Here is an 18,116-nt window from a genome sequence, read left to right as displayed (position 1 = left end):
TTAATTTGTATCCATAACAGTAACCTGTATGCTGTTAGTAAAATGGGGAACTGACACCTCAGCAGTAAGTCATAGATCTGAGCATGATCCTTTAATTAATTAGCCAAGCAATAACAAATGGTGGCAGTTAAGCGGAGAAATAGAATACTGATCTTCCTAAATTCAAATCTAGCCTGGGACAATTTCTAGCTGTGTGACCCTAGACAAGTCACTTAACCCTGTTTGCCTCAGTTTCTTTATCTGTTAAATGAGCAGGTATCTTTGTCAATCAGGTATCTTTGCCAAAAAAATCCAAAATGGGGTCATAAAGAGTCCAACAAGACTGGAAAAAAAGAAAAAGAAAAAATTGAACCACAAAAACAACAACCAATAAATTTGGTCAGTGGGCTCTCTCAATCATCAAAATCAAGAAGTTAAAACAAACAGGATAATTTAAATCTAGGTGATTGATCTTTTAGTTGACCTGACAGTACATCATTTGGACCTCCCTTGGCAAAGGTAAAACAGTCCCAATTGGCAGACATTTTAATGAGGTGGATTGAGTTATCTCAGCTCCTCTAGATTACATTCATTTTTTGGAGGGGGAGTATTAATCAAATAATAGGATTAGCCAGCAGCTAGGGGAAGGTGGGCTGGCCTTCAGTGTGGCTGATTGCACCTCTCTCTTAGATTTAAGGAATTTTAGTTGCTTTATGACACCTAGATTATTTCAATCATGGTCCTCTCGCTGTTGGAGAGTGACTGAATCCTAATTTTGAAAAGGAAAAGTTCGGAAAAGGGAGTTGTCCCCAGGAAAAGTCTACATAACCAGTTAAACTAAGAGGTAAACTGAAGGGAGGAAAAAGGTTCCATTTTAAATTGGTAAATGAGCAGAGGTCCTGGGAGATAAGAGTGATCCCATTCCTCAACTGGGCCTATGTTGAACTGGGAGAGCTAAGATGGAATTTTGACAAAACAAGAAAAGAATGGATTAACAAAATAATATTATCAAATAATTAATTCTCCTCTAGATGCAGGATATGTTTTTTAAACAATTTTTTTTGTTCATTTGTTTTAGTTACTCATCCATATTTGTTAAGACATCCATATTTGTTAAGAATTTATTAAATGCTTTGTTATCCACCAAGTACTTAGGCTAGGTTCTTAGAGATTCAAAGACAAAAAAATGAAATGATTGCTGCCTGACTTGGAGAGATAACTCATATATGTGTGTATATACATATATACTATATAGATACATATGATTTCATAAGTTAAGGTATCATATATAAGATTTTTTATTCCATCCTTATATATATATTATGTAACATATCTGATTGTTATATATTTGTGTATTATGTAATTTTAATGTAATTAAATTATGTAATTTATTATTTATTATTTTATTTATATCATTTTAATTTATATAGTTGTATATTTATTTATATTAATTAGTAATTACTTAAAATTATGTGGTGTATAGGTAACATATATTATGAAACTATATAATGTAATTCCATATTGATGTTAATAGACTGCATATATATAATATGTATTCATGAAATATTAATAGACCATATATGTATACTTTAGGTTTATATAGTACATATATTATAAATTAATAGATTACATATTTCAAGAATAGGATTAAAATAAGGTCATCCCATTTTAGCTTTAATACCTTAACTAGGTAAGATCATAGATTTTAAATTCAGTTTGAACAATCCTTCAGACTAGAATGATATTCCATAAGAACTGTGTTTGGATAGGCAGAGGAAACTTGGCAACTTGACCTTGTCCAAAGGAGCATCTATAAATTATCAAGTGCATTAAAATACATTTTAGAAATTGTTGCAATTATGGACTTCAACCATTAGCACTCTAATCCCCACATCCCCATCAAGAAGGAATCTCTAGCAGAGATCCTCAAACTCCGACCCCACAGTCCAGATGCAGCAGCTGAGGATGTTTATCCCCCTCACCCAGGACTATGGAGTTTCTTTATTTAAAGGTCCACAAAACAAAGTTTTTGTTTTTACTATAGTCCGGCCCTCCAACAGTCTGAGGGACAGTGAACTGCCCCACTATTTAAAAAGTTTGAGGACCCCTGTGAGAGAAGGCTCACCTTTAGCCTCAGCCTGGTCCCTTTTCCCCAGCCCCACTTTGGCTGGAAGAGGACTTTAAAGCTTCGAAGAGTCCAAAAGATTTTTGTACCACTCATCTTTTTATTGCTGTTCCATCTAGCACCCCCAAATCAACTGACAAACAATATTCATATTGAGTCAAGGACTGCTTCACATGTTTAAAGGGAACTTCTTGAATATCCCACAAATAGGGAAAGAGGACTTCAAAAAACAAAGAAATTAATTAATTAAACCACAGTCTGGGGGAGGAGTCACTGATTCCTCAGGTGCTACATTTTGTGTTTAGACCATCAAGAAGTTGTCAGTGCTTTGAGGGTTAATCCCTTGGAATTAATTAAGTCTCCAAAATAGTTTCAACACCTTTGAAAGAAAAAATTAAAGTAGCCTGCAAGGTTAGTGTTGTTTGTCCTTCATCCTCAAATAGGCATGACCTCAGGACGTGATGCCATGACATGAAAGTGAATTAGATTTAAGTGAGGGAGGGCTGGGCAAGGTCACCTGCCCCACTTTCCCCTCCAGAGGCCTCTGGGGTCAGTGGCCAGATATGGATCAGATGGACTAGAAATGACCCTGGACCCTTCAAGGGGTAAAATTAGGAAAAGAACACTTAATTGTAGTAATGCCCTCAGACATGTTTTTATCACAAGCTTTAAATACTGTGAGCCTGCATCTAATATAGAGGCAATGTAGAATAAAAGAATAAGCACATAATTGTTTGTCCATGAGACCTGGTCATAGTCATAGCTCTTCCATTAATTAGCTGTACAATTTTGTCACATTAGGCAATCTCCTTAAAGAACTACAGGCCCCAGATCCATTTTGAATGAATTGAACTAAGTGCACTCTAAAAATTATCCTAGTTTTAAAATACTACTTAAACATTTTGCATCATAATTCCTTTTCCTATTCACCTATCCATCCCTAAACTTTGTCTTCGTTATCTTTTTTATAATTGTGATTGATTTAAATATATCAGAGAACTCTAAAAATAGTAGTACTGAAAATGTAATGTGAATAATAATAAACACGATGGTTTCATCACCTTGAGAAAAAATATATTTTATTCTTAAACAACAAATTGCATGTATCTTAGAACCTTGGAGAGGAGAATGGAAAACTCTGGAGGATCAAATAAATATCTTAAGAAAATAACTTGAGAAAACTCATTTTACCTGTGTTATGATATTACTTTTCAATGGTTAGTTTTCAAAATTCTCTAGAAAATTGCTAGAAAATGTCATAATTAAGTTTTATAGTTGCTTAATTATTTTGAAATCATATTTTATTTTATTCAATCAATGTCTTGTTCTAGCATTTTTAAGTTCATAGAATGAGCTATTTTTTAAATATCTTTTTTCAGTACTTCCCATAACTAAAAAAAAAAAAAAAAATGTTTTCATCAACCTTAAATCACCTACAGTAATAAATTCTTCATGTGTCTTGTTTACTTCTTACTTATCTCACTGGGGTTAATTTGTCATTATTAATAACTACATTTTCTCTACTCTATGTTGCATGCCCCAGGGTTCTATAATAAGGCCAGAGCATCTAAACAATATTATTGCTAACTATGCTATAGTCTTGTCATTAGGTTCTCCTCTAAATACACTTATCAGAAAAAAAACAGTATTTCCTTCTGAAACCTTTAAGATAATTGTCTTGTAAGTTAGAAGTTTAATCTGAAACATCAGATAATTTTTCTCCTTGATTTTAAATGTATTTAATTTTTTCCCTTCATATACCATCTCTTTCTGTGTCCCAATTATCTCTTTTCATATTTATCTGTATGCCTGTAACTCTTAACCTCCCAAAAATAGAGGGGTAAGTTATTTTTTCTTTTTGTATTCCTGTCAAGGCATGGAGCTTTGTAAAAAATAAACACTTAAACTAGAAAACAGACTCCAAAAAGACCTTGACAAAACATTAGATTAAATTGAATGAGATTACATTTAATAGGGATAAATGTTTTATCCTTGTCATTAAAGAATCAATTCCACAAATATCATATGGAGTTGGTATGAGTCTTTGGCACTTTGTTGGGAAAAGGTTGTAGGTGTTTAGAGAACTACATACTCAATATGCAATATTGGTGTTAGGCAGAAGTCAATATGCAGCTGTATCATTTGGGAGAGGGTCTTACCTCCCTAGTGTCTCACTTAAGACCACTTTGGAGTATTGTACTCAATTTCTAAGGAGAAATGGAGAAGTCCCAAGAAGAGCAACAGAGGCCCCTATTTTAGGGTTGTCTCTTTTCTGGGCAATTTCTCTACTTTGAACCTGCTCTCAAGTTGGATCTCAAGATGAGGGCTCCCTTTTATGAAGTTCTGGGTGTAGTTGGCAGAGAAAGAATGAAACATTGATGGAATTGTTCCCTAGATCAGGGCACTGATAGGAATCAGGGAATAACCACCCCCACACTCCAGCCGTCCCCACCCACTCCCCCATCCCCACTCCCATGGAGGTGCTGTGTCCTTTCAGAAGTCCCAGTCATGCCCCTGAGGTTAAATTTCTCTATAAATCTGTCTGTGGTCCATGCTATCTTTGCTGGACTCCTTTGGGTCAATCCACCATGGCCCTCTGCCTAGTTCCCTTCCCCCCTCTCCCAAGCCAAGTGTTTTCTCTCCTTTCACCCCAGTGTGCTTTATAGTGTCTTTCTTCTTCATCCTCCCACTATGCCAAAAGAGCACTCCTTCTTATAGCTAACTTACCTTTTGGGGTATAGCTAAGGGCATATCCTAGTCTCCTGGCTAATTGTGAGTTCCACTAGGGAACCCTTTGCTTGCTCTGTGCTCTCCCAACTCTATTTCATATTTACCATTCCTTAGGTCTATTGTCTCTCTTCATTGTATCTCTAACCTCTATTCCTAAATAAACCTGCCTTTTGCCAAAGAGAATGGCCATTGTGAGTTCTTCACATGACTGAACCCCAACATTTAGTGCTCTCCTAGATTGCATCATCTGGTGCTTACAGACCACATAATTTGGTATATCAGCCACATCACCTTGGTTTCAAGAATATACACTATGACTCCATCAGCATGTTTTCTATTATTAATTTACAGGTAGTAGATTCAGCTAGCTCTTATCAAAAACATACTAAAGTAACATTATTAAAACAATAGGTACAAAATGTTCCTTATCCATAATCATGTGTCAAAATTCCCACAAATATATACAATGAACTTCAGAAGAATGAACACGAACTTAACAGAACCACAATAAATATTATAAATATCCAAATCAATTAGAGAGGATATATGAAGAAAGATGCTATCTGCCTCCAGAGAAAGAACTGAAGTAGAAGTACATATAGAACACTTTTAAATATATATACACCTATTTCTATATAATGGTAGTCATAGTTGGGGAGGGGGGAGATTAGAGGGGAGAAAAAAAAAGAAATCTATAGAATAACTTTATTGCGTATTTGAAAGGAATAGCAAGTTTTTCATAGCAGACTTAAAGTTTCATATACAATCATCTTTTTTATTGTGTTGTTATGTAAATGCTTTATTCCATAAATTAAAAATAAAATTTAAAAAAAGAGTACCATAACGTGAGAGACACATATACAGAGTATATGTGGAAAAGGCAACTCACAACTCTAGACCTTCAGGTTCTTTTCCTTTCTCTGGAGAATATTCACAAGGCTTATTATCACCAGAGATTCATGGGTTGCTCTGCAGTTAAGCTAGACTCCCCAGGGGGGTTAGTATCTCTGCTGCACAAGGGGACTCCCTGGGATTTGAATGGATAGTATTTATATATGCCATATAAATTCTCTTAGATGGACAATAGTAATCTCTATCATTGGCAAATTGGGGCCTGGATGGAACCCTACAATGCTCTTTCAGAACAGGCAGAGACCTTTAGCCTAGTTCTGACAGAAACCTTTCTTTGCATTTCTATTTCCCCAGAGCCTTGCTCAGCTCCAAGGCTTGCCATTCCCCAGACAGGAGAAGGAAGAGTAGAGACTTAGTTTTTACCTTTGGCAGCTCTTCCTGGTTCAAGGACAGGTTGCCTTCATGAGAGACCTCACCCTAACTTACAATGTCCATCTTGCCCATTTTTCAAATCATCTCTGCTATTTAGGACATAGCTAGGCAATGACTATTCAATGATCTCTTATAATTATTGTTTTTTTTTTTTAATTCTATTAGTCTTCAGTACATCTCTGCAAATGGAAGGCTAAGGAAAAGTTACAGAGGGAATTTGTGCCAGACGAAAATTTAGTGTTTCAGTCTTTTCATTTGCATGTAGATTCATATCAAGTGAAGAATTATCCACTAATGTTTGGAATGGATTCACACTCTATTAGGTGCAAATATAATTTGAATTGGACTTACCCTTAGATCTCCTTGCCTCAGCAAAATGCTCTTAATGAACAACAAATTTTCTGAAGTCTAAAAGGGGTATACTTTATCAAGACTGGGTTGAAGGAACAGAAAAAAAAATGCTGTCTTCAAGTGTGTTTAAAGGTCTATCACATGGAATTTAACCCCAAAGGAAGAATTAGGAAAAATCAATAGAAGTTGTCAAAAAATTTGTAAATTTAGACTTGGTGCATGGAAAAATCCTTAGCAATTAGATCTATTAAAAGTGAAGTGGGTGTCTCATGAGGTAGTGAGTTGAATAAGATATTTTCATTTAAAAGTTACCATTTGTGGGTTATGACATATAGAAGATTCTTACTTTAGGGTTATATTATTATTTATGCATATTATAGCTTTATGTGTGTACGTTCATTTAATTAATTCTGTGTTAAAACTACATTTTGTAAATGAGGAAGCTTAAACTTATTTTTAAAAGTGATTGTGAAAAAGGTGATAAAAACTAGTACGAGGCAGAGGGAAGACTTAAATTTAAGTCTCCTGACATAATAAGTCTCTTCCCAATACTTATAGTAAAATTGCTACAATCACAGTATTACTAAAATTAAAATAAGCAAAAATTTTAAAAATTATTTCTACTTAAAACCCATATTTGAAATAAAATAGAAATGTCATTACCACCATCTGCAAAGCCAGTTGCAGTGATAATTGGTACAGCTACCATAATCAGTCCACTGCTGCTCCAGACATACTTCATCAAGAATTGTTCTATCATAATGTACCATAAGCGTTTAGATAAAATGAGATTCATTTGCTCTGCTAGAGCCTTGTAACTTTTCTGGAGTTGCTTCATTTCTACCTATAGGGAAAAAAAAGAAAGGTATTTAGATTGTATGTCTGAAAACCCTTTTACCCCTCCCCAGTCTAGCAGCTAATAAACATAGTTTCTTTAAGTAGAATTCTTGTTATAAAATGACTAGGATGCAATGTTAAATATAAAATCCCTAACCCTTAATTGCATTTCTATATTTTGATGCTTCTGAAAAGCATGTACATAACAATGTCTTTTATAGTGATACCAGCATATTCTTCAGAAAAATAGTTGAAAGTAATCTGTATTTTTTTTACAATGAAAATGTGTTATTTATATTTCTCAAGTGTACCTTTTTACTTGAGTAGGGGGGGCGCTTAGGTTTTAAGAAAATAAACTGTGAGGGGCAGCTAGGTAGTGTAATGGATAGAGCACCAGCCCTTGAAGTCAGAATGACCTTAGTTCAAATCTAGTCTCAGACACTTAACACTTCCTAGCTGTGTGACCCTGGTTAAGTCACTTAACCCCAATTGCCTTAGCAAAAAAAACAAACAAGAAAATAAACTGTGACAATAAAAAATGACAATTCTTCCTGGATTAATCTGTTTACTCAGTACCATACCAAACTATTAAAAATTATTTTACATAAATAGAAAAAAATAATAAAATTCATGTGGAAGAACAAGGGAATCGATTAAAAAAAAAAAAAGTTGAGTTTGTTATACCAGATCTCAAACTATATTATAAAGTTGTAATTATCAAAACAATCTGGTGTTGGCTAAGAAATAGAGTGATAGATTCGTGGAATAGGTACAAATTACATTATATAGTAAATGACCATAGTAATCAAATATATGACAAACCCAAAGATCCAAGCTTTTGGAAGAAAAACTCATTTTTTGACAAAAGCTGCTGGGAAAACTACTAAACAGTATAGTCACCTATGTATAGACCAACATCTCACACCATCTCACACCCTACACTAAAATAGGGTCAAAATGGGTACATGATTTACACATAAAGAGTGACATCATAAGTAAATCAAGAAAGCATGGAATAGTTTATCTGTCAGGGTTAAGGATAAAGAAAATATCTATGACTAAAGAAAGAAAAAAAATTATATAATGTAAAATAAATAATTTTTATTATATAAAATTAAAGTCTTTGCATAAATAAAGCCAATGCAACCAAAATTATAAGGAAAGTTGAAAACTGGGAGAAAATTTTTGCAACAAATATCTCTGATAAAAGCCTCATTTTTCTTAAATATATAGAGAATTGAGTCTAATTTATAAAAAATACAAATCATTCCAAGATTGATAAATGGTCAAAGGATATGAACAGGCAAAAGAAATCAAAACTACCTCATATGAAAAAAAAAAAGCTCTAATTGCACATGTTTAACATATCAGACTGCTTGCTGTCTTGGAGAGGGGAAGATAAAAAGAGAGGGGGAAAAAAAAAACTTGGACTACAAAGTTTTCAAAAAATGAGTGTTGAAAACTATCTTTACATGTATTTGAAAAAATAAAACATGACTTTTTAAAAGGCTGTATGTAAATCACTATTGATAAGAAAAATGCAAATTAAAACAACTCTGAGGTATCACCTCATACCTATCAGATTATCTGACATGACCAGAAAAAAATGTTGGATGTTGGAGAGGATATGAGAAAAGAAGGCTATTAATGCACTGTTGGTAGAGCTGCAAACTGATCCAAACATTCTGGAGAGCAATTTGGAACTATGCCCAAAACTATGCATACTCTTTGATCCAGATAAGTCCCAAGCTACTGCTAGGTTTATATTCCAAAGACATCCAAAAAAGGGGGGAAAGGACTTATTTCTACAAAAATATTTACAGAAAAACTTTTTTGTGGTGCTAAGAACTGAAATAGAAGGGATGTCTGTCAACTAGGGCATGGCTAAATAAGTTCTGGTATACGATTATAGTGGAATATTTCTGTGCTATAAGAAATGACAAGCAGTATGATTTCAGAAAATCCTGGAAAGACTTGCATGAACTGATACAGAGTGAAATAAGCAGAACCAGGAAGAACATTGTACACATGATAGCAATATTTTAAAGTGAAGAATTGTGAATGACAGTTATTCTCAGCAATACAATGATCTAAGACAATCCCAAAGGACTAGTGATAAAAGCATACTATCCACCTCTAGAGAAAGAACTGATAGTGTTTGAATAGACTAAAGCATGCTACTATTCACTTTCTTTTTTTCCCCAAAGTGACTAATATGGAAATGCCTTTACATAATTGTATATATATAATCTATATCTGCTTACTTACCATCTCAAGGATGGGGGAGGAAAAGGAAGGAAGAAGGATTAGAATTTGGAACATGAAACTTCAAATAAATATGTTGATACAAAAAAAGAAAGGAAAAAGGAAAACAAATTGTGGAACATAAATATTGAATGTATTTGTCAAACTAAGTATACTTTTTGTTTAGAATTAAATTACTCTTACTCTAGATATTTAAGAAAAATGAAACTTTAGAAAACATATTCTGCAATTCCCTCTGTGATTAAAAGAGTAAGAGGGCATATATTTTCATAGAAGTTTAGATGTCAGAGGAATCTAACCCACTGAGGAAGTGAAACAAGACTATCTTTTTCTGCAGCAGCAGCATTGAGCCATCTCACATTTCAACTATCACCTTAATTTTAGCCTTACCTTATGTCCTCTGTAAAAGGCAATTTCTTCCACATTGGCTATAATTCGGGAGTGTACATACCGCAAATACCCTTTCCTGTGAGCTTCTTCAGCCACCAATTTACCAAATTTGGGAGAGCATGCTTTTAATACTTTGGCAGTAGCATACACCACAAGTCCTGCCAGCAATGTAGGCCCAATCGGGCTCGCTCCTCTGGATGTAGCAGTCTGGATGAGAGTATAGGAAGTCAGCATTACATCCAAAATGGGTTTGGTCAAATTAGAATACAAGTGAGCTACAGACTGGGAGAACATCATAATATCCTCAGTGAGAGACTGATCAGGATTTGCAAGTCTCCCATCCATATTGATCACCTTGTAATATGTCTGATTTGTGAAATAGGTCTCATAAGCATGGTCTACCAAACGAGTTCTGAAAGCCAAAGCAAGCTTGCATTCCAGATACCTTATTGCACTGTTCACGAATGTTGCAGGAATTGCAATCATAAGCCATTTGATTAATTTAATGATGAAAGTCCCAGGCTTTTTTTCCACTATGCTCTTCACAATTTTTCCATCCAGACCAGCCACATAGATAGAAAGAAAAGTTCTTGAGATTAAAGCCACGGAATGAAGGCATAGCCAACCCGTTTCGGTGGTCACAAGTCTGGGGAAGAGAATTTTCCGAAGGTGCAGGAGCTGTTTGAAAAAATCTGCATTCACTCCGGGAGCTTTCTTGCAGGAACCCTCAGAGCAATGCAGCTTTCCCCGATTGTCTGCAGTGGGACAGATTTCCTCTGGCTTCTTCTTGCCGTCGGACTGCTTTAAACGCTTGCCAATCACGGGGTAGAGGGTTTTCAGAGCATATGCCGCAGCCACCAGGCAGGCAGCCCTTTTAGCAGTCCTAGATCTGGTCCATTTCACTCGATTTGCCGCTGCGCTTAACATATGGGTCATTTTCTCTGTCGCGCTAATCCAGCTTTCCAAAAACAAGCAGACAAACAGAACCCTCCTTATTTGATTTAAATATCCATGATCCGCAGTAAGTCCGAACTGATCTTTCACAAATCACTTATTCCACGGTCAGCAGCATTTCCCGTTGTGACAGATGCAGTGGAGGTTAGAACCGACTATTTCTATCCCCCGGTTTTATCTAAGAACTTGGAGCTCCACAAAGCTTGCAAGCCACAGCTCTAAACTCCTCCCCTTCCAATCCACTTATTGGCTGCAAGAGAGTGGGAGCTCTGTAACCGCGTAGTTTCTCTTTGAGCCTTGAAAAGAGGAGGGGAAGGGAGAATGGAAGGCAGAGGAAATGTGATGCTTCCTCAAAAAAAAAGGCTGTATAGAGAGTTAAATGCCTCTGAAGGGGTTGAATAAGGGCAGCTGGATGGGAGCAAAACCTGACCTGCCTACTGAGCATGCTCTGCACCGTCACTTGGGAACAAGTTTTAAGATAGCAGTCTTCGTCGTCATCGTCACCATCATCATCACTACCATCACCACTATCCCTAACACTTCTCTAGATTTTAGAAGCTGCGGTAGGAAGTAGAAATCAAACAAGGGACAATTTCTGGGACAGGAAGGTTTGAATGACAGTGTCTGAAATAGCCTGGGGATGGTACTTGCAAAGCAGAGAAAGAAAAGTGGGAGGGGCATTTAGGAAAGCATTGTCCCCATAGATTATTCTTTCTAATCCTCAAATGTTTGTATTGTAGGATCACTCATATCCCCTGAGATATTGTGGAAAGATCTTATTTCTAATGTTTATGACTTTTCCTGGATCTCATTTGGGATATGTCCTTTTCTTCAGTTCATCTGAGAGCTGAAACTTGGGCAAACACAATTAAGTGACTTATCCAATGTCAAATAGCTGGGAAGTGTCTGAAGCCAGCTCTGAACTGAGGATGAGTCTTTCTGACTGCGGGTTGGGGGTTCTATCTACCTGCCACCTAGCTGACTTGAGTAGACCATATTATAGGAGATATTGTTAGTGTATAAATGAAAATTGGATCCATTATTCCTTGTATCCCTCTAGTTGATTTGATTCTCTGAGGCCAGTCAAATAACTAGGAGTTTTATTGTAAGCTCAGGGAGTTGTTTTTTTTTTTTTTTTTTTACTTTTTTGGGCAAATAACATTTTCCTGTTTGTTTGGTAGGCTGAACATGTGTCTAGAAATCTGTTTATTAGTGGACTAACGTCAGTAAATACTAGATATATTTCCCTCAGTGCTTTGTGTCTTTCTCCAGAAGTCTTGTAAAATGTTAGGTTCTTTTTCTTTAATTTTTTTTTTTAAATTGAAAATAGACTTATCTTACTTTCTTCTTCCTTGATCAACTGTAAAATAAAGATTCAAGAATTCTGCTAGCCAGGTTAAGACTGTTTATTTGTAAATCTATGACATGTAACTGCATTCCATTTTGGGGAGAAAGACAATTTCTAGTAGTGTTAGTTGATATTTTCCCATTCTCATTCTACTTACTAAAAAGTTACATTCTGAGAATTCTGGATTTCCTACCTTAGCATCTACTTGTATTATGCTATAAATTGAAAAAGACACAGTAACTATGTTTGACTACACAAGCAGAACTTTAAAGTCTGTATGTACAAATATTTCCTGGCATTTCAATTGAGCTTCATATGGAATAATCTTGAATCTTTCACATTTTGGTTATCCTCCTCTGGATACTTAATAGTTTCTTAATCACAAAATGGAGGTTTAAAACAAAAAGAAGTAGTTCATTTTACATAAATACATTTATTGTCATTATACTTGTTCAGAATGTGACTTGTTCCATAAATGACCTCAGACAGAAATTGTAATTAATTCTTTATTAAAAGTAAAAAATTACCATGCTACATGCAGATGTTATAAGATAGAAAATAGGATTTACAGGAGAACATAAGGGATAAAGTATAGATACAGCTTCCCAAAAAGGTAATTTAAACTTAGGCTTCATTCAGAGTTATAGTGTCCAGGGTAATATACAGTAATGTTACTGTTGACTATGTCCTAATTATACAACATCTGGAATATGGTATACAATTCTGGTTCTTCACATTCTTGGAAGAACATTAACAAGCATAAACGTAATGCTGATGGCAAAATTATAGGATGATCAATTCTGACGGACATGGCTTTTTTCAGCAATGAGATGATTGTTCAGGCCAGTTTCAATGATCTTATGATGAAGGGAGCCATCTGTGCCCAGAGAGGACTGTGGGGACTGAGTGTGGATCACAACATAGTATTTTTACTTTTTTTTTTTTTATTGCACTTTTTTTCCTCATTTATTTCCTTTTTGATCTTTTTTTCTTGGGCAGCATGATAATCACTGAAACTGACTTGAATCAAGCTTTGAGTTTTTGGATTTCTGAGGCACTGGAGGAAGAGAACTGAATTCTGTTGCAAGCTAGTAGGTCAATTTGTGCAGATGTGCTTAGGAATATGGTATACTATGGAATGTTAAATGAGTATGTTAGGAGCTTGTGAATTGATTTTTCTACTACAAATTCATTATGTTTTTTGTATTCTTGGTGTTCTAGATTATGAAAACTATTGAAATTGTTTCTCTTTTGTGCATACTTCCTATTTTATAAAAGTTGGAGAAGTCATTAAGATCACAGAAAATGTCTAGTCTCTCATCTTGTTGGTTGACCCAGAAGACTTTTTAAAAAATAAGTTTTTATTGATAGTTTCTATTTCTTATATAAGTCTCTCACTCCCAAAGTCAGCATAATTAACTAATTCACTGGAAAGGTACAAAAATATATGCAATCACATCTCTTAGTATTAGTGATTTGAAACAATCTTTCATGTAATTAATACTTGCAATTTTTCTTTTGAGAACTGTTTTTCATATCCTTTGACCACCTATCTATTGGCAAATGACTTTTAGTCATACTGACAAATGGGTTTTTAGTACATATACATGTGTCTATATGTATACATTACATATTGATATATCTTGAATACCAAACCTTTAACAGAGAAATTTTATATAATTTTTCCCCATTTAACTACTTTCCTTCTTATTTTTCCAAATGAATTGTTATATCAAGCTCTATAATTCATCTCAGTAATTTGATTAGCATTAAAATGTAAATTAATGTTGATAGTATTGTCATTTTTATTATATTGGCATAATCTAATCATGAACACTAAATATCCTTATAGCTAAATTATTCTTTAAGGAATCCTTTGTACTTTCATCTGTGTCTTTTGTGTGCTTTGGTGGGTTGATTCCCAGATATTTTATGGATTTTCTAATTATTTGGAATAGGATTATCCTTTTCCATTGTGCCCAACTTCCAGAACAATGCCAAATATTGCAGGTGTCAGAGAAGGCATTGTGGCATGATCTGAGTCCCTCTCCCTTTACATCCCTAATTATGCAACCAATCACTGATCTATACTCTGCCCTGGTTACCTTCTGTTAGGATTCTTACAAGGTACTAAGTCAATGGAATTGATAGAGACAATAATTATCTAACATGATTCAGTATGATTGATCCGATCCATGTTATGGGCCAGAACTTGAAACAAGGTACTAAGTGGAATTGAGGAGACAATGGTTAAATCTAGTTCAGAATTGATTTAATCCTATAACAAATAATGGTTTCTTAGTGATATAATGATTGGTGAATACTCAATGTGGGGCATATAAGGAGGAGCTGTCAGGGCCAAAAGGACAAGCCCACTAGAGGACAAGCGCACTAAAAGCTCTGAGAGGTTAAGACAGATTCATTCCATCTTCCACTTTTGTGCTGGCTGGAGACATTCGGAGGGAGCTAGAGGCAGAAGCTGGCAGAGGCAAAGGACTAGTGGCAGGAGCTCTTGGAACCAAGAAGAGAGATAGGCCTCTAAGAAAGCTAACTGGGCTCCAGGAAAGGAGACAAGACTTGGAAAGAGACAATAAAGAATTTGGACTTTATTCCTGGCTGCATTCGGGGTGATTACATTGAATTGAAACTAAGGCAGCCTCCAGAAGTCCCCCAAGAAACCTGCTCCCAGAGAATATATTTTAGAGAAGAATATTGCAATCGTCCTGTTAAGGGACAGGTCAATTCTGCAAGAGCCTCCACAACTGTGGATCACAGCGTCTGAAGGAGTTGCAGGGCAGCCTTTGCTGACCCAGGTGTTGCGGACTGGGAATGAGATGAACTGGAGGCAGAGGGAAGAGGAGAGAGGTCAGAGAACAGTCTCACAGTCGGAGAGGTCAGAGAACAGCAACTAGGTCTCTCAATCTTCTTGTATCATCTTCTCACAAGAGGAGATCCATTCTGGGTTGGATCTCCAGCAGCCACTGTCAGGTGGCTCCTATGTATTCTAACACCTTCCTTTCTCTATTTGCCACAAAATCTCCTTCCCCCAGGTGCCAATTTCTCCTGAACCTTGACTCCCTCCTACCCAAGACAGGAAAGATAGACTATTCAAGCACTACCTCCCCCAGGGCAAGGCCCCACCTCCTTTGACAGAACATCTCTCTTTAGCCATAGGAGTATTTATCAGTGGGACTTCTATTTCAATTATTTCCCTCTCCTCCCTTCCCCTCATTGTTAGCCCTTGCATCACTCACTTTTCTCTTTTCCTCTGCTTTCTTCTTCCCCTCTCCATAATATAATATAATATGTACTCTCCATAATATAAAGCAAGGTATCCATATGCCCCATATCCACCTTGCCTTCACCACTTTCTCTTTTTACACATTTACAAAGAAGCTTCTTACCGTTCTCTCTGCTTTCACTATTGCTATTGCCATCCTTGACTGCTGCACTTATTCACTTCTTCTGCATTTCTATTTTTTGAGGTGCCCGAGAAGCAAATAATCTTTTCAGTTCTGGTTTCCTTTCTAAAAATGTTTCAAGTGATTCTTTATTATTAAATGTCTTTTTTTTTTTTCCTCATGTGTGACTGAGTTCAAAATTGCAGTATTAGTCACCTCTTGCTGAATCTTCAACTCCCTTGCTTTTCAGAACACATTATTCCATTCTCTCCTGTTTTCCGGCAGGATGCAGAATAGTCTTACTTCAATTTTTTTTTTCCTTTTTATTTCAAAGTCTTTACCCAAGTCCTAACAAAATTGTCATTTCAGAACTGAATTGTTAATTTTAACCACTATAGGTTTGTAACCTTGAGGGTATTTTTTTCCTGGCAATGATCTGTGAATTCTTTCGATTGTTATTTCATTTTCTATATGAATATAGAAGCTTTGGGAAGCCAAAAAGACACGAAAGATAATTATGGCCTTAAATGAGCTCACAATCTAATAAGGAAGACACATTCAAATATGTACAAACTATATTCCAGTATTGATAATTAACAGGAAAGGGACCAGAATTAAGCTTTGTAAAAAAAAAAAAAAAAAAAAAAAAATTATATATATATATATATATATTTTAGATGGAACTTAAAAGAAGCCAGGAACAGGGGCAAGATAAGTACATTTAAGAAACATTAGCATAAAGAAGGTAATTAAGAGGTAGGTAGATGGTGCAGTGGATAAAGCACACGCCCTGCAGTCAGGAGGACCCCGAGTTCAAATTTGGTCTCAGACTCTGAACACTTCCTAGCTGTGTGACCCTGGGCAAGTCACTTAACCCCAGTAGCCTCGGCACACACACACACACACACACACACACACACACACACACAGTAATTAAATCATGGGAGCTGAAGACATCATCAAATGTAATAGGATAAAGCTTCTTAAACTGTCACAACCCCAATATGGAGTTACATAATTGAATGTGGAGGTCACGAAATTATGATTTATGATCAGTAAATATTTTATTTGTATACCTATTTTATATGCCTAGATACTCACGATCACTTACAAATTTCTTAGGCAAAAAGGGATTGCAAGTGGAAAAAGTTTAAGAAGCCCCATAATAGAGGAGAGAAAAAGGTCTAGAAAAGAACCCTGAGAGACATCTACGATTAAAGGGCATGAATTGGAAGAGGATCTAAGAGAACCGAGAAAGAATGTTGTTCTAGAAATCTAGAAAAAAGATAGTATTAAGGAAAGTCATCAACACTGTAGTATCAGGGGTCAAAATAAGGACTGAGTAAAAGGCCCTTACATTTATCAACACAGAATCATTAGTAATTCTGAGAGAATAATCCAAGATTAAAGTGAAGATGGAAACAGTAGGGCACAAAATCTGGGTGATTCAAGATAAGGAGGAAAGGAGAAAATGGAATTCTTAGCAAATGACTATAGTTTTTTTCTGTGAAATATGAGACAAAGCCTTTTTGGGAATGAACCTAACTTGAGCTGGCACCCTATTGGTGCATATTGAATGCTGCAATTAAATGAGGCACTTGAAGGTCTTTCCTTTTCTTCTTCTTTTTTTATGTATTTGTTTTAAACTTAAATAGAGAGGGAAAATGTGTATAGCAGAACATGAGAATTCAAAATATAAAGCAATTTTCATTTCAAGAAAGCCTATATAATAACAATTTCACACTGTGTTCAGAGTTGTCCATCTTTTCTTTGCCTCCCTGTAGGTTTTCTTTTGTTCTCTGCTACACATTTCACACTGTGTTCAGTCAGAGTTGTCCATCTTTGCTTCCCTGTAGGTTTTCTTTTGTTCTCTGCTGTGCACATTTCACTTTATTCTTTTTCCTCCTTCACATATACAGACATATACACATATATCTACAATCATACACATATAGACATGTAGACTATATTATGCTTGTTTGTTCTATTTCTCTGAAGGTGGAGAACATCTTCTTAAGTCCAAGCCTTTCTATATTTTTCTTACTCCACCAAGTCATCATTTCCTATACCAGAGCAATATTCTGACTTTATACTTTCTAGTTAGTCTAAGACAATATAGATTTATATGACTGATAGTGTTTCCCTATTTTATTAAATCTATTTTAGCTTAACTTTATCTAAGATGTTAATTACTATCCCTTTTTTACATAATATTCTACTCCTGATCTTTATTTATATTTGTATCTATTTTCTTTCCCTCCTGATGCCTTTACTTCTACCGACTACCTTGCCTTCTTAGTACTTAACCTAGCCCTCTCCCTAAGTCTCTCACTTATCCTCTCCCCCTTAGCTCTCCTTATCCCATTCCTGTTAATCTAGAGAGCATCTCTTCTCCATTCACCTATACACCCTTCTATATTCTCCTCCTTATTCTATTCCTTCACTCTCATTT

At 35.5% G+C, this 18,116-nt stretch overlaps 1 protein-coding gene across 3 annotated transcripts in view; it reads right to left on the bottom strand.

Moving 5' to 3' along the window:
• The window catches only part of ABCD2 (ATP binding cassette subfamily D member 2), a 108,113-nt gene extending 95,878 nt beyond the window's left edge, over positions 1–12,235 (bottom strand). For 2 of the 3 annotated variants that reach the window (XM_031940466.1, XM_023504672.2), the window contains exons 1-2: positions 9,962–12,234; positions 7,133–7,313 (exon numbers count right to left, since the gene is read on the bottom strand). In XM_031940466.1, the coding sequence (XP_031796326.1) occupies positions 7,133–7,313; positions 9,962–10,897 (1,117 nt within the window). In that variant the 5' untranslated portion in view covers positions 10,898–12,234. Of the gene's footprint in view, positions 1–7,132; positions 7,314–9,961 lie in introns of all 3 variants that reach the window. The other variant, XM_031940465.1, reaches the window with a different exon arrangement.
• Positions 12,236–18,116: the final 5,881 nt, after the last annotated feature.

This window comes from Sarcophilus harrisii, chromosome 5, assembly GCF_902635505.1.
Source record: "Sarcophilus harrisii chromosome 5, mSarHar1.11, whole genome shotgun sequence".
NCBI lineage: Eukaryota > Metazoa > Chordata > Mammalia > Dasyuromorphia > Dasyuridae > Sarcophilus > Sarcophilus harrisii.
The sequence above is the reverse complement of the archived record's forward strand: the minus strand, read 5'-3'. Positions and strand labels throughout refer to the sequence as shown.